This window comes from Castor canadensis, chromosome 8 (assembly GCF_047511655.1).
Source record: "Castor canadensis chromosome 8, mCasCan1.hap1v2, whole genome shotgun sequence".
Classification (NCBI taxonomy): Eukaryota; Metazoa; Chordata; class Mammalia; order Rodentia; family Castoridae; genus Castor; species Castor canadensis.
In genome coordinates this window covers 150,937,053-150,959,518 of record NC_133393.1, presented here as the reverse complement: position 1 = coordinate 150,959,518, position 22,466 = coordinate 150,937,053, and the positions used below count along the sequence as shown (strand labels likewise).

Sequence of the window (22,466 nt, the reverse complement as noted above, 5' to 3'; positions counted from 1 at the left end):
TTGAACAAGGGTATTATTAACTTAAATGGTATTAGAACTAAATTTTGTAACTTGTAGTAAATTCTATCTTGGTCAGTTGTTTTTAATTGGATGCTTGATCATTTACCATCACCTGTCAACCAGTTCTTCACCCACTCTTCTCTTGGTGGGCTCAAGAGATGTTCTAATGCAGGATGTGGCTCAGTGGCAGAGTGCTCGCCTAGCATGTATGAGGCCCTGGGTTCAATCCCCAGGACCCAAAAGAAAAAAAAAAAAGTTTTCCCTAATTTCCAAAGCAGGTAATTGTGACCTTTGCTGATGGCCGAAAGCAAGTATAATTTTGTAGTACACTAGGGACTCTGTTAAAATTGACCATGAATTCTTTCACAATTTACCAGGTTGTGGAGCTATCCGAGGCATCATCTGGTTTGGCACGCTGCCACGGATCATAGTTGGGTCAGATAAAGGACCATCTGGAGTATAAGAAAGAAATGGTAAAACAAGTTATTTTTTTATTAGCTGCCCTTTACCAAGACAACAAAAAACCCCCACAAAATATCATGAGTAGCTTAAAGGATCCAGTCTGAACCTCAGAAGAATAATGCTCTGAACTAGACAAGAGTCTGAAGAAACTGCCTCCGTATCATAAAAAAGAGATTAAAATAAAAATACATAGGGCTGGGCACTGTGGCTCACACCTCGGGAGGTGAATAACAAAGAGTATCGTGGTTTAAAGCAAGGCCTGGCAAAAAGTTAGCAAGACCCGATTCTCAACCAAATAACATGGGCATGGTGGCATTGCCTGTAATTTCTACCTACATGGGAATCACAGAAAGATTTACCATGCTCCAATGATAACTCAGGGCAAAAGCATGAGACCCTATGCAAAAATCAACATAGATACTGGATTATCTGAACATCCTTTAGTATAGTATGTCCAATAAGGTATAGAAAAAACAAATATTTTTACAGCATTCTGGAAAAAGACAGGATAGGATGCCTGTACTAACTTCCTTCCTCCCCATATGCTGAACACTTAAGCCCGAGTCACACCAGAAGAGTGCCTTGCTCTAAGGAGACACTCACTTCAGATAACTCTCAACTTTTGGTAAATGTGCATTTTAACCTGTAGAGACCCTAAATGGTTTCTACTGATTGGGTCACACATTTCTTCATATATGTTTCTTATAATTCTTACATATTTCATCAAGTCCTCTATCAAGGTGATCAGTACCTTCAATACTGAAATACTTTCCTTAGTTTATGCATTAATTATTATCTATGTCTATTTTATTGCTCGTTTCTTTGAAGTTTCCAGGTAATACTTAGTTTTAGAGGACTTCCTTCAATTCCTTTCTTAATTTTTTCAATACTGTATGTAGTCTAATTTAAAATTTTAACTTTCTTACAAAGCTTAAAAACTTTCTATTTCTTTATGGAGGAGGCGAATATAAGACAGATTATAAGTGCATATGTAAATGTCATAATGAAACCCCCCTGTACAACTAACATATGCAAATAAAAGTTGTAAACAAAACACAAAAAAACTCTATTCGTCTATGATATCTATGTGTGGGATAAAGTAAATATGAGCTAAAGGCAAACTTATACTTTGGGCTATTTAGTTCTGCTAATTCTTACTCCTGCCTATATTGATACCAAGTTTTTACTCAGATATTAGACTATTTAAATTCTACCAAGACTAAGTAACTCTTAGTCTTTTGCCTCTATGTTTTTACTTACTATCATTAAGTTCAAATCATGTACTGAGGTAGTCTCCCCAATTCTAATCTTGACTTTTTCATTCCTGAATACTTTTTCTCCCACTAGTCAGGTCCACTGAAGATAACAAGTAAGTCTGCTGAAGTCCAGTGGCACTTACCAGTTCACCACTTTACTACTTCAAGAACTAAAAAAATGGTGAATTCCTCAGTCCACCAATACCCACTGATGGTACAACAGGACTGACTACCACTAGGTAGTCAGTTTTTCCTAACTCAACAAATACAGATATTCCCTATCATAGCCTATCTTACACCATTTAGCAGTCTGTGTTCTTCTGCACAAACTTTGTCCCACTTCATGTATCACCTTTTGGACCCATTAGTAAGTCAAGGAATAAATAAGTCAATGTCCTAGCTGCCTGGTCAGGACTGATGACACATCACAAACAGTTGTCAACTCTCAATACTCATAGATAATGAAAACATAACCCTGACACCACTACAGAGTTTAAAAAAAAAAGAAAAAATAGATGTAAAGATATTCTGAAATGTTGCTTCTGAAAGATAAATTGTTACTAGCCTTGGACTGTTCTGTAAAAAAATGTTAACACAGATTGTTTAGGAAGTACTTAAGAGTAGGGCATGGTGACTCACACCATGGGATTCCACTGAGCACTCGGGAGGAGACTCATGAGTTAGAGACCAGCCTGTGATACATAATGAGACCCTGCCTCAAAACACAAAAAACAAAAAAGGGTTTTTGTCTCTGAGGGGCCCCTGAACCTGGTTGGCCTACCAACCATTTAAGCTAATTCAGTGCTGGGAAAAAGCCAGTAAAAGCCTGTGGGCTGTTATCCTTGTGTCAGTAATAGAGAAGGTTATCTTTTTTACTTTTTTAATTTTTGCAGTACTGGGGCTTGAACTCAGGGCCTGGTGCTTGAACTCAGGGCTTTCATCTTGAGCCACTCCACCAGCCCTTTTTCGTGATGGGTTTTTTCGAGATAGGGTCTTGCAGACTATTTGCCCGGGCTGGCTTTCAACCACGATCCTCCTGATCTCTGCCCCGAGTGGCTAGGATTATCAGGCATGAGCCTATGGCACCGGGCGAGAAGGTTATCTTTTGAGTTCTAAAAATGTCAGATTATCAAGTTATATTAAACCCAGAAATCTTAAATGTACTTTTCAGTTGTTGTTTCCACTAGTGGAAGAATTATTTTCTTTGCATAGACAAACGTTCACTAAAACCCCAGTGTAAGAAAAAGCACTCACTAGAAGTCATTCCTGGTTGTGGTTGTCCCATATTAGAACCTGGATTCATGGAAACTGGTCCCATGCCTGCAGCATTTGGTATCATGTTCTGTTTCTGTAGTCTAGTCCTTCGTTTTTCTTCTAGTTCTTTTTGGATCTTATAGATCTTCTCAGCTAGAAGGTGGTAGTATTCCGCCTTTTTTTTTTTTTTTTTTGAATTAAGAGATGAAAAAAAGAGCAATAATTGGGTAGGAGAAAACAAAAAGAACAAATATTAGCTTCATTTAAAGAGCAGACACAAACTAAAAGGCAGAAGGATGTTTTTAGGTTGGTCCAAACACCAGTTCACATTTGGAATATGTGACCAGCAGTTTGTGAACTCACACAATAAAGCACTCTCTCTCTCCAAGCAGGTTTACAAAACATATACTGCAAATTTATAGTATGCTACATTTCAAAGTAGGGACAATATGAAAATAAAGTTCCACTCACACATAAAAAATATCAAGTAGCTGATTCACCATTTTTAGAAAAAATAGCACAGAGCTGGTAGCAGCTCAGCCACTTTTTAAGTTGACAGATAACCCAGATAAACTGCCACATAAGAAGCAGTATACTAAGAGGCAAAATTAAGAATCGAATCTTGGTGACATACACTTAAGAAATTGCTTTGTTATCTTGACTGTGCTCAGAAACAAGAAAGGAATGACTTAAAAAAAAACTAAAGGGAGTCCTCCTCGGAAGCACAATATTACTTGTCATATTACAGAAGAGGAGTAAATTAAACAAACCAGAACAGACCCATTTCTGACTATTAATAGAAAAGGAAAACCACTTGCTTACTCTGTTATTTGCAGATTCATACATGTCCCCTTCCACTTTCCGAGCATATGCTACTAGGTTTTCCATCCGTCTGTCTTTTAAAGCAGCAGGATCCGGAGTGGGAAATATGGCTTGAACACTGGGAATAGAAAATCTTACAACTGTAATAATGTGTCAGCTTCTCATTCATGTCATAGAAATGCATAATACTTTTGTATAGTCCCATTTTTATACACTGATCATATTGAGTTAAAAGGGGGAGAGCAGAGGGCTAGAGGCATGGTTCATGTGGTAGAGCACCTGCCAAGTACAAAGCCCTGAGTTATAATCCCAGTACCACCCACTCCCCAAAAAAGGAAAAATGCATTCATATACGAAAGGATGCTTACTGAATTGTAGCACTCTGTTTGTGACAGACAAAGATCTGCCCTGATTACAATATGACAAATGACATTCTGGTCCTTGTCACCCTATATGTAGGGCAAAAAATTATGCTACGTAAAATAAACAGAGAAATCTGACCTTTCTCAAAGTATCAAGAGACTTCAGGTAGATAAGATATAAATGGAAGGTTAGAAGACAGCCTGAGTTGGTAGAAAACTAATAAGCATGTAAGAAACTTTTAGCCAGGTGCCAGTAGCTCATCCTTGTAATCCTAGCTACTTAAGAGGATCATTATTTGAGGCCAAGCTGTGCAAGTACTTTAAGAAATCCCATCTCCAAACTAGCTACATGTGACTCAAGCCCCGAGTTCAAACCCCAGTTCCAACAAAGAAAAAAAAAATAAAAGGGTCTAATGTCACATCAGAAATCAAATCAATTTCAAATAATCTACTGTCTCCTCTGTCCAAGAAATAGAAATTCCTAAACAATTTACCATAAAGTAACTGTTTGGTTATTCCTATTAATCCATTTCATTAAAAATCACAGGATTGACTGGCCATGGTGGTGCACACCCCTAATACTCCCTACTCAGGAGATGAAAATAGGAGGATTTTGTTTCAAGGCCAGTCCAGGCAAAAGTTAGTGAGTCCCTATCTCAAAAAAAACCAAACTATCTGTGGTATTGAACACCAATAATCTCAGCTATTCAAGAGATAGACGTCGGGAGGAACATGACTCAAGGCCACCCAGGGAAAAACTCAAGAGACTATCTGAAATCAAACTAAAGCTGGTGAAGTGACTCACTCCCAGCTACCCAGGCAAAAAAAAATTATGGAGAACCCTTCTCAAAAAAAACAAGCTGACTGTGGAGGTGTTTATATGCAATTCCAGAAACACAAAAGGCCTAAGTAGGGGTATCCCTGTCCAGATCAGCTGAAAAATAAAACAAACAAGGCTGGAGGTATGTCTCAGTGGTAGAATACCTGCCCAGCAAGTGCAAGGATCTGAATTCAAAGCCCAACATGACCAAAACCAAAAAATTAAAAAGCAAAAGGACTGGGGGCATGGCTCAAGGGGCAGAACAAGCCAGGAGCCAGTGGCTCATACCTATAATCCTAGCAACTCAGGAGGCAGACAGCAGGAGGATTGTGGTTCAAAGCCACCTGGGCAAATAGTTCATGAGACCCTGTCTCGAAAACACCCATTACCAAATAAATAAAGAAAGAAAGAAAGAAAGAAAGAAAAGGAAGAAAGGAAAGGGGAAGGGAAGGGGACGAGGAATAGGAAGGGGAAGGGAAGGTGAGGGGTAGGGAGGGGAGGGGAGGGGAGGGGAAAGGAAGGGGGCTGGTGGAGTGGCTCAAGGTGTAGGCCCTGAGTTCAAGCCCCAGCACTACAAAAAAAAACAAACTAACAAACAAAACCACCGGGGGAGGGGAGGGGATGGGGGAAGAGCAGAGTGCTTGCTACCACAAGGCTCTGAATGTCATTCCCAGAAGCAAAACAAAACACAGCAGCAGCAACAAAACACAAACCATAGAATTCTCTTCTTGTCAAATTTTACCCATAGCGCTACCATTTTAGAATTCCTAAATGGAACTCAGGAATAACTTATAGGCTAATGTAACATAAGAGTAAATTAAAGACAAGATAAGTCTCTCAATCCCAAGTTAAAAAATATGGATGGAGCCGGATGCCGTTGGCTCATGCCTGTAATCCTAAGTACTCAGGAGGCAAAGATCAGGTTGTTCAAAGCCAGCTCGGGCAAATAGTTCATGAGATCCTATCTCAAAAAAAAAGAAAAGAAAAGACCAGCACAAAAATACAAAAATAGGGCAGGTGGAGTGGCTCAAGGTGAAGGCCTTGAGTTCAAGTCCCAGTACCACAAAAAAAAAAAAAAAAAAAAAAAGGATAGAATAAATACAATCTTGCTGTTAAATTGAGGTAAAATGGTCTAAGAATAAATGCTTCACCTTGTTTGATATGGCAGTTCTAATTATCAAGATGTGAGTCTTGCCTTTATTACCTGGAGGCACATTACATCTGACCACTCCACACACCTGCCACTCCATCCAACAAGAACTTTTTTGACTAAGTAAGACGGGGTTTGTGAAGGGAGTATCTGGCACATATCAACTGAACAACAAATAATGAAGAAACTTCATAAAATGTTGAAACATGAGAAGACCAAAGAGACCACCCAACCAGATTCAATTTGTCAAAATAATCCAAGCTTTATCATGAAGAAATAACAGAAAAGGGTGTTGCTGCTACCATATTTTCAAAAGCAAAGACCTAGTTTTTCTTAAGAAATAGAAGTTGTGTAAGGTAATGACAATAAAACAACTTTAAATTAATCTATTAATTACCGATAAGAGGCAGAATAGTTTACACAATGTTAAAACTTAAAGTCTCCTGTAAATGATGGTGATTAGGAAGACTGAGAGGAGACAAGAATGACATCAACAAGCCAAACTGCAGGGGGTGGAAAAAATCAGTAATATTCTTTTGGCTAAATGCAAAACAGATTAGAAGGACATTGATATTACAACTCTTATGAAAGAGAGAAGCTCCCAATGTTACTTACAGTTTATGAACAAGATGATTTCGAAGATCCTGAGTAATATCTTCATGCCACTGTTTCCGAATTCCGGTAGTGGATGGTTGAGCTGCTGTTGGCATAGGACCCATGGAGGCCACACTAGCATTTTCACTCATCATTGGGCTTTAAAAGGTAGACATAAGAGTTAGTGAAGAAGGGTAGGAGAAAGAAGACTTCACTTACAGCTAGTAGTAATTATTAGCATGAGCCCAATAATCTACAGTGAGTTTATCTGAATAAGGGGAGAGAGAGTGTGTGTGTGTGTGTGTGTGTGTGTGTGTATGCTGACTACATTTTGTGTGTGCTTGTACCATACACATACCTGTGGGAAGGAAAAAAAATTACATTTCCTTGAATAGACAGGAGGATAAACTCTTGTGTTTGAAAAACTAAGTCCTGTTATCAAACTAAGCTGTTACCTGAACATGTCTTATCTGAGGAGCTCCTTGGTAATAGTGTTCCTAACAATGGGATATACAGGAAACTCATTTTCTATGCAGCTAAAACATTGCAAATTCCTACAGTATTTGAAAAAGTATAGGCCACCCCAAGTACTATTTCTCTTCACTCATGAAACAAATCATAAAAACTATATTTAAAAAAAAAAAGAATTCTTAAGTATTTGAAATGTGACTCGGGGCATAAACCAAGATAAAACTTACTTTTGAGAATTTATGGCTGAATGCAACATTGAGTCAGAAAGAATATTCGGGGTTTGAACCCCTACACCTCCATTTACGCCCATAGGACTAGCACCTAAGTCAAAACAAAACAAAATAACAAAACACAGAAATAAATAAAAGAGCCACCATACAATAAACACCATAAACAAAGACAAATTAGGAATAAATTAGCACCACATACAATAAAATAGTTAATAGCAATATAATTAGCAACACAGACTGATATATGAAGGTATCCTTATAAACCAGTTAGAAAATGGTGAATATTCAAATAGGAAAGGAATGAGCAATTCACAAGAAAATATAATAACTTAAAAAAGGCAAATCTGCTTTACTGCACTTACTGCTAAAGTAAAACAATGTATTTTTAATGCATGAAATTGTCAAATTTTGAAAAGTTTACCTTCTAAAACTAAGTATTGAGAAGAATGTGGGGAAAGAAACATTTTCAACCCAAATATAGACCAAGAAACTCTTGGGAGGGCTTTTAGCAAACACTAACATATAGAAACATTCATGCACATACTCTTTGACTAAGAATTTCCACTTCTGGTAATTTGTTTTACACTTACATAGATGTAGAAACAGACTATGTGCAATGATACTAAAAGAAGAAATTAAAAACTACAAACAAAACTGTTTAGGGAACTGAACTATACACATATGCTTTCATAAGCACAGAAAATGTGTATTAAGGACAGAGGAACCTGAGCACAGAAACACATAGGGAGGGAGGTCAGAAATCGTTTGTGTTTAAGTAAAGCACCTTTTATTGAATTACCCCTACAAAATAGCTTGAATAAGCTCTATGTGCATATTTTTCAATGAATAATTTTAACGATTATTCTATTAATTCAAAACAGAAAACAAACAATATATATGCTAAACAAGATTTTCATGCCAAAACTTTTTCTTTTTGGCAGGATGGAGTTTTGAACATGAGTTTGTGCTTGTAAAACAAACTCTCACAAAACAGGCATTCTAAAACTTGACCTACACTTCCAGTCCATTTTGCTCTGTAGAGTTTGGAGGTGGGGGGTCTCTTCAACAGTTTGCCTGGGCAGACATCAAACCGCAATCCTCCTGATCTCAGCCAACCAAGTAGCAAGGATTACAGGCATGAGCTACTAGCGCCCAGCTTCATGTTAAGACTTTTGATACACATCTCCATTAATAGAACAGCTCAAATTATTTCAGTTAAAAACAACTTCCCACAAAAATGCAAATAAACAATTGGCTAGCTCTGTAAGCAATATTCAATGCAAAGAAATACTGGGCTTCTTAAGTGCACAGGCAGAGCATTCCTTCTGGTATCGCCAAGCAGGCTGGAAATAGGTGAAACAGAACTGTATTTGTTTTGTCACCACAGGTACTTCATATGTAGTTAATGCCTTTGTAGAAATATTGTATACACTAAACATAGATACATTTTGTTGATGGCACAAATTATAGAGCAAACAGGTAAAAAAAAATTCTCCAAAATTCATTTAATATTGGTTCTAAGTAACAGCTTGAGCATACCTTGAGAACACTCATCTATACACTGGCTGTTACTTAAGACCCTAATACTGAGCATTTGTTGGAGAGGACAAAAATGCAAATAGTCAGACATTACTGGCACTGCCAAAGAATAAGCAGAAAGAAAAGAAAGTTTAAAAACTTATCTAAAACCCAAGAAGAGCATATATTTGTGTTCTCTAAGTTCCAAAAGGGATTCCAATCCCAAAAACACCTTTATAGATTAAATTCAACAGTAACTAGAAGTGCAAGAATTTGGTCCAATATGTTCACTGTGGGCTATAACAGGTTAAAAGGTAGTTTTGTAATGTGTGTGTGTGTGTGTGTGTGTGTGTGTATGTACATATAAAAATTCTAGACACTGTAACAGATTCTCCCTTCCCCTCATGCTATAGAATGTCTACATCTGACATATAAAGAAGTGTTATAACACTGTCTACTTAAACCATTTGCCAGAAAGATGTTTCAATGTAGGGACCATGTCCCTTTGTTTTTTTAAGCAGCACATGATACATCTGAATTAATGCTACTTTTAATTTGTTTTACTATCTTTGCTTATGACAGGTACCTGAAATTTATACCTTGAGATTTCCAGCATTATAGCCAACTGGTCAGAGGGATATACATGTTACCTAAATGGTAATTGTGAACACAAAGATCTCTTGGGCTTGGGAACATAAGCTAGAAAAAGATTGCAAAACAGTCAGGACATGGTGGTGCATGCCTATAATCTAGCACTCAGGAGGCTGAGGTGAGCTCAAGGTCACCCTTGGGTACATAGCAAGACCCATTCTGAAAAAAACTAAAAACAAATCAAAACAATACCGAAAAAGCAAATTATGAGTAACAGTTCCAAAATTTTCACAAAATACCTGAAAGAAAATCAATAATCAACAATTTGACAGCAGTAAAACAAGAGAACAAGGAAACTATATGAAGGATAAAGGCTAAATGAGTACCCAAAAATGTGTTATTCTGAAAATTTTAAGTGTGATCCCATATACACAGCCACCATATGTGTATGAAAAAAAAATTTCATCCTGACCTAACTATAAGGAAACAATCAGACAAGTCCATATTGTGGGACTAGCTACAGGAGGCATCAAGTCATGAAATGAAGAAAGATTTCTAAATTAAGAGAGACAAAAGATTCATAACAAAAAAATAAGCCTGAGTTGACTTTGTGTTTTAAGTGGAGAAATTTAAATACAGACTACACATTAGATGACATTAAAACTTGCAGGTAAATATAGTGGTTCAAGTCAAGATGCCTCAAATCCATTGGAACAAAATCAGTGTGAGAAAAATGTGGCAAGTAAGGCTGGGGGCATGGCTGAAGTGGTGAAAGGCTTGCTACCAAGGCTCTGGGTTCAATCCTAACCACTGCAACAGGGATTGGGGGTTGGAAAACTACTGAATCAAGATAAAGGGTATGTATAGGGTCTTTAACCAACTTTTAGGTAGGTTTGAAAACTCAAAAATTAAGAGAAAATATTGTTCAAGTATTAGAAACAGGGGCAAAGAATTGACAAAAATACTATTTACCCTAAATCTATTTTCGATTGTAGAAAGAACCACCTAGATTATAAATTACAGTTGGGATGGATACACAGACTCTTTTTTGTGATTCTAATTTCGTGACAAAATTTTTCCTTAGAAATTCAATTATGTATTTAATTGATCCTCTCTTGGCTAGGTCCTCAACACTACTTTACAGTTAAAATGTTCTATGTAAGACCTGACAGCACCACAATTCAAAGTTCATTCTTAGTGAAACTTAGGTTGCTAAGAAAACAGAAATATTCAAGCAGGAGCTGGAGGTAGAGCTGAGGGTACAGTGCTTGCCTAGTGTGTGAACAGACTTGATTTCCATCTCAAGCACCACTTAACAAAACACCACCATAACAAAACCACCAAAAAATCTCACAAGCACTCAGGAAACTGTTTTCAAGTGGGATATGTATTTTATACCTCTTGGTACACAAGAGGATCCTATTGGTAGATTTAACTTCCCAGGGCAGGCCTAAATCTGTAATTAAAACTGTTAAGCTGGACATTGGTAGCTCACGCCTATAATCCTAGCCACGTGGTGGCTGAGATGGGACGACTGTGGTTGGAGGCCAGCCTTAGCCAATACTGTCTGAGACCCTTCTCAACCAATACCAGGTACAGTGGCTAGCACATGTCATCTCAGATACAGCAAGAAGCATAAAAAGTAGGAGAATGGAAGTCCAGGCCCATCTGGTCAAAAACAAGACCTTATCTCCAGAATACAGTTACCAGAGAAAAAGGGCTAGAGCTGTGGCACAAGTGGTAGAACACCTGCCTAATAAGTGTTGAAACCCTGAGTTAAAACCCTCTAGTACTGGTCCTCCATAAAAAAGATTTTTGGCAGTAGATGAGCAAAAACAAAATCTTGGTATGGAGTTTCAAAGATTGCGAAAGATATGGGCCACTTGGTAGGTAGAGATAGGGAAGATTTAAGAATGAAATCAGCCCATGCAAAAAGTTAGTGAGACCCCATCTTAACAAACAAGCCAGGTGTGGCGATACACATCTGTAATCCCAGCTACAAGGGAGCTTTAGGAAGGAAGATAGCTGTCTGAGGCTGGCCTATGGCAAAACACAAGACCCTATTTAAAAAAAAAAAAAAAAAACTAAAGAAAAAAGGGCTGCTGGTATGGCTTAAGTGGTACAGTGCCTGGATAGCAAGTACAAGGCCCTGAGTTCAAACCCCAATGTTGTTGTAAAAAAGATAAACACTAGGTACAGTGGGTGACAAGATGCTCAGGAGGGTGAGACAGGTGGCTCACTGAACTAAGGATTTCAAGTTCTTCTTGGGCAATATATCAAGGCTCCAATGCCCCCCCCCCCAAAAAGTATCTATTAATAACTACAAAACTTAGAAAGTAGTATTTAAAAAGATTTTTATCAATTTATTCCTGTTTTAGATAATATTCTACAAATAACAAATAATATTCTACAAGGTCAAATTGCAACTCCAGGACAATGTATCTGGCTGTCACTTACTAGAATAGTACAAAAGTGTTTTACTAGTAAAATCTATTACACACACACACACACACACACACACAGATGTATACACAAAAGCCATTTAGACAAAAAACTCTGATATCACCTAAATATATAAAGGTTTTGTTAACTAATAAATGACATGCGATTTAGTGAAATGGTAAAGCAGCCATGTACCATGTTCATACAGTGAAGTACTTTCTTAGAATCCCTTTAAAGTGTGTTGAAAATTAACATGATCCAGTCACAGTGATTCCACTTTGAAACTGATTTCCTTTATTCACCATATTGATTTTAGGGAACTCATTAACATACAGGGAATGCTTTTCATATAACATAAAGTTTTATTTTAAAAAGTATGGTATGAAGGGAAAACACTTCGTAAGTAGGCTGTTGCTAATCTGGGTTGTGTCTGATGAACAACAACAAACAACAAAAAAAAAGATGTTAAAGGTAAAAGATGCAGTATATATTTTTAACCTGCATTTCAAAACTAGATGTCCAGATGGAATCTAACACAAGTAAAGAAATAAACAGGGCTGGAGGTGTGGCTCAAATGGTAGAATGCCTAGAAAGCCTAAGGCCATGAGTTCAACTTAAGTAACTCACAATAAATTAAAAATTAAGTAAGTAAGTAGGGAAGGGAGGGAGTCAGGGAAAGAGGAAGGAAAAAAAGAAGGGCAGACTTTGAGGAGACTAAAAAAAAATAAACAAGGTTATTTATGGCTCACAAGGACATTTATTACTACAAAGATCTTATTAAGTCAATAACAAGAGGGCTGGCAGAGTGGCTCAACTGGTAAAGTTCCTGCCTAGCAAGCATGAGGCCCTGAGTTCAAACCTCGGTACCACAAAAAAAAATTTTTTGAGCCGGGCACCGGTTCGATACAGATTCAAATCCAGCCTGTGCAAGTAATTCGCAAGATGCTATCTCAAAAAATTCCATCACAAAAAAGGGCTGGTAGAGTGGCTCAAGGTGAGGGCCCTGAGTTTAAGCCCTAGTACGGCAAAAAAAAAAAAAAAAAAAAAAAAGTGAGTAACAAGAAGTAGATGGATACCTAACTAATCTAACCCGAAATAAGAAAGTGATATTAAGAAATAAGGAAAAACAAATTGTGGGCATATGTAAAAGTAAATATGCAAACAATAAGATGAAAAGCTATGTTACAAACTATAATAGAAATGTGAAAAACGAATAGGAAACATCTAATCACAACAATGAAATTCCAGTCAGAAGACAATTAATTTTAGTCAACATTCATTAAAACACAAGAAAAGAAGGCACACTGTATAACATGACATGGAAGGGAAGAAAGTCATATTAAGTCCCAAACAAAAGAAAGGTAAATAATGCAAGTCCCTGGATCCAACTTTCCATTCCTAAATTTTTTTTTTCATGTACTTTTACTGAAAACAAGTTGGAGAGGGCAGGACTGTTCCTCCTCCTATTCCCTGGTCAAGTTTTTCAAAGAAACTGGTCATTTATTAAAAAGTTAGCACCAATTATCATGAAACAGTGAAAAATAGGGAGAGCTAGTTTAAAGTTATCAAGAGAAATTTGAGGAAGTTTAAGACTGCTGATTAGACAAAAAATTCCAACTGAAAAACAATGCTTTCAATAAACGAGGGCTAAGGGTGGCAAGGTGGTAGAGCACTTGCCTAGCATATCAAAGGCCCTGGGACTCAACAACCAGTACAAAAACAAACTAACAAAAAGCCAGAAAAACACCCAAGTGTGGTGACATGCCTGTAACCCAAGCACTCAAGGAGGCGGAGCAGGACAATTGAGTTCACAGCCTGAGCTACACAGCAAGATCCTATCTCAAGAAGAATGGAAGTAACTAAGCAAGTAATGAACAAGAGGCAGTAATGAAAAATCCAAAGTATATTAAATGGGCTAAAGGTGTAGTTCAGCAGTAGAATATGTGCTTAGCATTTGCAATGCCCTGGGCTAAAACCCCAGCACCAAGAAATTAAAATAAAGTAAAAGTGGTATGGTAATAAGCAATAATGCTACCATGGCATAGAGCACTTGCCTAGCAAGCAGGACACCCTGACTTCAAACTCCAGGATCCACCAAACAAAAACCAAAATTAAAAAATAAATCAATAAAGTAGCCACAGAAGAGACTGCAAAGCTCCATATCATTACTTAGCATTTGAAATCTCAAATTATTAAAAGTGGAAATCAAAACAGAACTCAAAACGGTTACATTTCACTCTCATAATTCAGTTTAAACTTTTCAGCACTATGACTAAATATGCAAATAAAAACAAATTATTAGTTTTTAATCCCTCTTTATTCATGGGCTCCACAACCATTCAACCTTTGTATTCAACAGGATTGAAAGTATTCAGGGGAAGGCTTACCTAGCATGTGAGGCACTGGGTTCATTCCCCAGCACTGCATAAACAACAATAAAAAACAGGAAAATATAAATGCGGAGGGATGGTATATATTGAAGAGGTACAGACATTTTCCTTGTTATTAGTCCCTAAACAACTATTTACATAGTAGCTACATTGTATTAGGTGTTGTAAGCAAGCTAGAGATGATTTAAACTATATAGAAGGTATGTGTACACTTATGCAAAAACTGTACCATTTTATATGGGACTTGAGCATCCTCTGATTTGGTATCCGTGGAAGGTTGTAGAATCAGTTCCCTTGGAATACAAAGGGATGATTACACTGTTATTAGTAAAGAAAAAAAAAAAAAAAGGAAGAAGAAAATGCCTTGAAGGTCGATTCAATAAAAAAATCAACCAATCAGTCAATCAATGGGGGGCTGGCAGTGTGGCTCAAATGGTAGAGTGCCTGGATAGCAAGTGCCAGGCCATGAGTTCAAACCACAGTACTGCTAAACGAATTCATTCATTCATTAATTAAATGGGAGCGATACAACACACCAGTAGAAAAGTATAGGAAGTATAAGAAAAAAGCAAAGCAGCAGGGCTGGAGTTTTGACTGTGGTAGAGTGCTTGCTTGGCATGCACAAGACCCTATGTTCTTTTTATGTAAGGCAAAGAAAGAAAAAAAGGAAAATATCAAAAACCTCATAGCTACTCAGAAGGCAGAAATCAGGAGGATCACAGTTCAAAGACAGCCTGGGCAAATAGTTTTTGAGACCCTATCTTGAAAAAAACCTTCCCAAAAAGGGTCGGTGGAGTGGCTCAAGGAGTTCATACTCCAGTACGGGAGTGAGAGTGGGGAGAAGAATTAAAAACCTAAGGCTTCCTGGAAATCCTAGTAGAAAGGTGAAAATGAATCTTACAGAGAGAAAACATGGTGGGCCAGAAAAAAACTCATTCATTAAAAGACATCAACTTACTAGTGCTAGAGATCTAACTACTAAAACAAAATGGCTTACATCTTAGACAAAGCTCTTATTTTATCATATACAAATACAGTAAGAAATGTATCTTAAATAATATATTAGAACACCTCTCACTCTTTCTCTTCCCACTCAGTCATATTACTAGAAGAGATTAGGCAAACAAATACGTTAAAAAAACCTATTTCTGAACCAGGCATGTTAGTGCACACCAGTAATTCCAGGGAAGGCAGGAGGATTGAGCCTCACAGGCCAGCCTAGACCACACAGTGAGTGAAACTGGCCTGTACATAATCTCAAAAAAACAAGGAATGGAGCTATAGTCCAGTGGTAGAGTACTTACCTTGCCTGGTCATGTTCCTTAGTTTGAACACCAGCACCGCAAAATAAATAAACAAATCTATTTCCAAAAGCACTTCTTTATTCTAGATACATAGATATCTGCAGTAAAAATAACCACACTCATTCCCACATATTTCAAGCTAAAACATGATAATCTGTGAACAGTTTCAAACTACAAAATAATCAGAAACTTCTAATACCCATCTGTGAGAAACTATTGTACGCAGTGTAATACCATAAAACAAAAGGTATATACTCAAAAAAAAAAAATTATATACTGGAAAAGTATGAAAGAAGGCCAGTGTTTTAAAAAAAAGTTATGAAATAATACACAGCATCTCATTTCTAAAACTTAAATTCACATATGCAAAAATGTATGAAAAAGAAAATAAAGCAGTGGCAGGTACTGCTGATACTATGGATTATAAAAGAGCCGTTTGTGCCGTAATTTAACATTTTTTATTTCAAAAAATTTAATCATTTAGCAGAAAGAGAATAAATTGAGGAGTTAATCCTGCATTTCTAGACATCACTTAAACATTCAACCACTATCACCTCTGTGACTAGAGAAGTGTAAACTTACTCATGTTGCTCAGAGGCCGCATGCCTTGGGGAGACTGCCCAGACTGCTGGTTCTGCTGGCTCTTCGTTTGCACCTGGGGTTGCTGCGGCATCTGGTTTACTTGATAGGGTAGTCCAAGAGCTGCATAGGCTCGCTCTATAGAGCTGGGATCAATCTGACTAACCGTGCTTAAGCTAGGAGTAGATTGCTGTCCTACTCCTAGAGAGCTAGGGTTTCCAAGCCCAACAGGTGCTCCAGTCAATATTGCTAGAAAAGATAAAAGACATGATATTACAATATTATGGTTGAAGAGAAAAAAGGGCTAACATGTTTGAGTAAATTTCAAAACACATAAAATTACTCTTATGGGATTAACATCTCAGTACATGTATTATCTTCAAAAAATCTTTCTAGATACAAAACTGACTGAGGTCAAAGTGGATGTCTGGTATGAAGAGCTTTTGATCCACAACACCAAACAGCTTTCCCCACAGGCTGTATCAATGTCCCCATCAACTGTACGGATGCCTTAGAGCCATATAATCACCGATACCAAGTAACACTTCTTTTGCCAATGTGACAGGAGAGAAATGATACCCATTTTATTACTTCTTTTTTCTGACGGTACTAAGGATTGAAACAAGGGCCTTGTGCTTGCTATGCACAAGTGGCTCTATCACTTGAACTATACCCCTATTTTGTTACTTGTTATTTCCCCTCCTCTAGTGAATGACAGAGTTCTAATTTTCTGTTTACTACTAAGCAATTTGTGATTTATCAATTTATGAAGTTTAATACCATTTTCACATGTTTTTCATGCGTTTACTGGCCCATACCAGTGGTTCAAGCTACTTTGGAGGCAGCTACAAAAGGATCTTGAGCTTGACACCAGCCTGGGCAAAGGTAGTTAAGACTCTACCTCAAAACCGAAATAGAAGCCAAGTATGGTGGTACACCCCCATAATTCCAGCTATCAAGGAGGATCACAGTTCAAGGTCAGACTGGGCAAAAAAATTAGTGAGACCCATCTCAACCAGTAAGTCAGGAATGGTGGTGAGTATCTATAATCCCACCTATGTGGGAGCTATGATAGGAGGACTAAGGTCTAAGGTTGGCCCTGGGCAAAATGTGAGACCCTATTCAAAAAATAACTAACGCAAAAAAGGCTACGGATGTGGCTTAACAGTTGGAGCATTTGCCTAACGTAACATTCCCAAGGCCCTGGGTTCAATGCCCAGTATGGAAAAATAAAAATTTGCCTTTCCACTCACAATATTTTGTGGCCTCTAGGCACAAAATGTGGTAACTGCCCTTTTTAAAAAGTTAACATTTTGGTTGGTGGCTCCCGCCTATAATTCTAGCTAATCAGAAGGCAGAGATCGGGAGGATCATGGTTTGAAGCCAGCCCTGGCAAACAGTTCATGAGACCCTATCTGCAAAAAAACCCATGGGTGGTGGGGGAAGGGGTTGGTGGAGTGGCTCAAGGTATAGAACCTGAGTTCAAGCCTTAGTACAGCAAAAAAAAAATTGACTTATGACTTTTCTTTTGTCTAAGAAATCTCTTCTATAGAAATCTCCCAACAATAAAAATAACCAATTTTTTTCTGTTTAGTTTCAAACTCTATGTAGATTTTAAGTATAAAATACTAAATACTCAATACTAAAACAATGATGTTTAACTTTTCATGCATTTAAAAGAGAGCATAAATTCACCAACTGCTTTTTTTATAAAGAATGAGTATTTGGGCTGGCGGAGTTGTTCTAGATCACCTACTTAGCAAGCATTAGGCTCTGAGTTCAAACCCCAATACCACCAGAAAAAAAAAAAAAAAAAAAAAGGAAAAGAATGAATATTGACTAGAGGCTGAGGCAGAAGGTATGGCAAGTTCAAGACCCTGTCTCAAAAATCCCCAGAGTCAATATTCTGAGTTCCTGGATCATATTTTACTAATTAAGTACTTCAAGTCTATGCATTCATATGTGGTTAATGGGAAGCAGACAGAATGAGGAAAATGGGGAAAAAACATTTCTTCAACACAGTGTCACAGCATCAGCTAGTAAAATGAACCTTGCATAATCCAGAAGGACTCTCAAATGGCACTAGTGAGATTGTCAGAATACTTTTGGGGTAAACCTGCAAAACATTTCATCACTTACACTGCTGATTTCTCTTATCCCCAGCATTTTTGAGTGGGAGACACACAGGACAGTCATGCCTTGTACAATTCTTCCAGTGTGAAATTATTTGTCGAGAAGATGCACAGTGTGCCACTAAAACAAAGAAAAAAATATTTTAGAGTAGGCTTTATATTTGACATGAATAATAGCTAAGTTATCAACTATTGATCATTTAACAAGGGATGTAAACATACTAATTCATTTCATTTTCATAACAATGCTAGCATCTGGAGTTGAGAAAACAGACAACACAACAGTACAGAAAATTAAGTTCTACAACCCCCATTTTCCACCACCATGCTGTACTACTTACTTTAAGTAAAGGCATTCTAAGCCAATGCTATGGCACACATACTTATAGACATTTTTAATGACTCCAAACATAAAATTATTAAAATGGATAAAACTGATTGAACTATATTAACTTGGGTGTTTGTCCACATGACTGTTAGCAAACCAACAGTAGTATCTGAAAGATGTCTTACGGGAAAAATCAAAGTCAGTGAGGATCATTACAAAATAGACTTCTAAATTTTAACCCCTATCATGTCCCTAGATACTGAATTTTTATCATTTCAATATCAGTAAAGGAGTCTCAAATAGATTTGTTCACAGAAGCTTTCTTCATAATTGATAAAAACTGGGCACAACCAGAATGTCCTTTAGAAAGTGGACAAATTGTAGTACATCCAGACAATGGAATACTTTAAAAACTTTATTAATGAATAAGTTATATACAAAAGGCAGGCTCAAAGTATGACTCAGTGGCAGAACACTTGTCTCCCACAGCAAGGCCTTGGGTTTGATCCCTAGCACTGTAACAACAAAAGAGCAAAAACAATGTATCTTTTGATGAGTTTGAATGTACATGTATACCTATAATACCATCACCATAGACAAGGTACTAAACATAAAAATCATTACCTCAACCTACAGGCCCACTCACCTTGGCAAGACTTGCCCGACTGGCAGTGTGTCATGTGGTTTAGGACATTCTTCATTGTGCGACAGTGGGGAAGGTTGCACTGCCTCACTTCCCCATTAGCCTGCTCTCGGCGTTGGCACTTGTGAGCATGCAAAAGGAGAACAAGCTGCTGTTGGATGAGCTTGCGCTTCTCTGGATCAGCTGTGTGTGCTCCAGAACCCATCCCTTGGGCAACCGGAGTCACCAGGCCTGGCTGCTGGACCTGTGGGGAAGGTTGTTGGGCCTAAGGAATATATAAAGATACTAAGTGTCAATGTGCTATCTTTTAATAAATAGGGATCTATACATTTTCAAATAAAACCTTTATGACTAGTCTATTATATGCCAGACTACTTTTACAGGGGGATTCAAATATAAATAAACAATGGCACCTACCATCAAGAAACTCAAAAACACCTGTAATCCTAGCTACTCAGGCGGCAGGTATCAGCATGGTTTGAAGCCAGCCTCAGGCAAATAGTTCTCAAGACCCTATCTCAAAAATACTCAACACAAAAAAAGGGCTGGGACTAGTGGAGTAGCTCAAGTGGTGGAGTACCTGCCTAGCAAGCATGAGGCCCTGAGTTCAAGGCCCAGTACTGGGGGGTGGGGAGGTGGGAGAAGAACAACACAACTCAATTTAGTAAGAAAACAAATTACCAAGTGATTTAATCAAAGTATGTATGACAGAGAACTAAATCAAAGACAGAAGCAAGGTATACTGTGGGGACAGGGGAGAGTGAAGAGTCTGTACCAAGAAGCAAGTTCACTTTAGGTGTTTTGGGGGTTTTTTGTGATGGAACTGGAATTTGAACTCAGGGCTTCCACTTCTGAGAATAACCTACTCTGGTTATTTTAGACATAGGGTCTTACAAACTATTTGCCTGGGCTAGCCTCAAACCACCAACCTGCTGACCTCAGTCTCCTAAGTAACTAGGATTACAGGCATGAGCCTCTGGTAACAAGCCACTTCAGTTTTTTTCTTTTGGTGACATTCAGGTTTGAACTCAGGGCCTCACGCTTGCTAGGCAGGCACTTTTACTGCTTGAGCCACTCCACCAGCCCTTTTTTTGTGATGGGATTTTTTCCAATATAGGGTCTCATGGACTATTTGACTGGACTGGCTTCGAACCATGATCCTCCTGATCTCTGCCTTCTGAGTAGCTAGGAATATAGCCATAATCCACAAGTGCCCAGCTTGAAAAATTTTTTTATAGCCTCTGGAAGAAATTTACTTTTTCCAATAAAAATATCCATTTCTGAGGACAGAAATGACATGTTGTATGCATCTTTCATCTCTAGAACTTAGACTATCTAAAATACAGGCAGTGAACATAACACAACAAAATATCTGCAAAAGAAATAAAATTATCATACAACAGTTTTATAAAGGTGAATACATATTACTGGATAACTTTATTACTAGCAACACTGGAAACAGTTTCTTAAAATTTAAAACACTATGTACGGAATGGGGAAATAGCTCAGTTCCATTCCAGATTGCTTAGCTTACACAGTATATACCTAAGGCCCCGGGTTTCATCCTCAGCACAGCAAAACAAAGTAACAACAAAAGTATCTTGAGGAGGTTATTTGGTATGGTATTAGTGAATAAAATTAGTAGACTGCTTTGAGTCCTTCCCACAAGAGCAGAATAGTTTCATTTTCCTATCTATCAGAAATGCTCACTAGTCAAAGCTGCTGAGAGGTAGGTCAAAGCTGCTGAGAGGTAGGCCCCTGAATTTTCATGTAACAGCACACTTGCTCCTGTATGGATCAGTCTTCTTACTGATCAATGACCACAGGAAAGAAAATACCAAATGGAAAGAAAGCACAAACCTCCACCCTCACAGGGTTCACTCATTACACATTCTCAAGCTCCTACTGTGTGCAATTCTTAATATGTATAGAAGTCATCCAAGTTTAACACAAGTTCTTTGTAAAATGGCTGTTTGAGGAACCATTTGCAACTGATGAGTACTAACCATGTTGGGCATTCCTCCACCAGGAGCGGCCTTTTTGTCCATTGCAAATGGAGACATGCTATTCGGTAGTACACTCTTTGTCTGAATCTGGAGACCAAGGCCACTGGCTCCAATCTGCTGCCCAGAATTCTGAGTATATGGTGAACCGTAAGGATTGGGATTGCTCATCATTCCCATCTAAGAATAAGAAACAGAAATTAAAATTCATTTCCATAATATTAGAACATTACTATTCCCTTTCTTATCTCACCTTCTACTTTATAAAAACAATTATAAAGGAAATTCTCTGCTTACAATAGAAAAGAAGCACACTCACAAAAGTATGTTTTCAATGAGTCCATTTTCAGAGCTATTTTCTATAAACATCTGAGATAAAAGCATACTGAAACATTTATAATTATCTTCATATAACTGCTAAACAAAGTATACAATTCATCTCCAATATAAGTTGCACAAGGGCTAGAAGTATGGAGCAAATGGTGGAGCACCTGCCTAACAAATGTGAGGCACTTAGTCCAAACCCCAGTACCCTCTCCCGACACACACACACACACACACACACACACACACACACACACACACATGCACACAAAATCACAAAAGGCACTATATTTATGCACTTTTGTTTAATGTACAGACTTAACTATGCCTAATTAAATTCAACTCAACTCCACATGCCATGTAATACTTAACTATAGAGAACAGGTATCTGAAAATATTATCCAGCATTTTGTTCACATAAAAGATAAAACCTGGCATTTGGGGAGATACAACCTTTTTTTTTTTAACCTGGGGACATGGAAAATAATTTTCATAAAACCCTTTAATTCTGAATCATTTTAATAGAAAGTGCAAAATTCTAAACTCCACACCATTCCTTGATGCCCTATTAAATCTAACTACTACTACTCTATTCATTAGTTACCTGCTTGGTAGCTTCATGACTCCTATGAACTTTTAAAAAGTGGGTTCTTGGGCTGGTGGAGTGGTTCAAACGATAGATATTCTGCCTAGCAAGCATGAGGCACTGAGATGAAATCTCAGTACTGCTGAACAGATGAACAAATGGGTTCTTTTCTAGGCAGGTACACTATTACTTGAGCCATGCTTCC

The 22,466-nt window shown here is 37.7% G+C and overlaps 1 protein-coding gene across 1 annotated transcript in view; it reads right to left on the bottom strand.

Annotated features, from left to right (window-relative positions):
• Ep300 (E1A binding protein p300) overlaps positions 1 to 22,466 on the bottom strand; it is a 75,454-nt gene that overhangs the window by 29,487 nt on the left and 23,501 nt on the right. The window contains exons 3-11 of the mRNA XM_020170609.2: positions 21,355 to 21,531; positions 19,352 to 19,613; positions 18,385 to 18,498; positions 16,249 to 16,494; positions 7,419 to 7,512; positions 6,742 to 6,879; positions 3,795 to 3,912; positions 2,973 to 3,147; positions 375 to 452 (exon numbers count right to left, since the gene is read on the bottom strand). Coding sequence (XP_020026198.2) covers positions 375 to 452; positions 2,973 to 3,147; positions 3,795 to 3,912; positions 6,742 to 6,879; positions 7,419 to 7,512; positions 16,249 to 16,494; positions 18,385 to 18,498; positions 19,352 to 19,613; positions 21,355 to 21,531 — 1,402 coding nt within the window. The remainder of the gene's footprint in view (positions 1 to 374; positions 453 to 2,972; positions 3,148 to 3,794; positions 3,913 to 6,741; positions 6,880 to 7,418; positions 7,513 to 16,248; positions 16,495 to 18,384; positions 18,499 to 19,351; positions 19,614 to 21,354; positions 21,532 to 22,466) is intronic.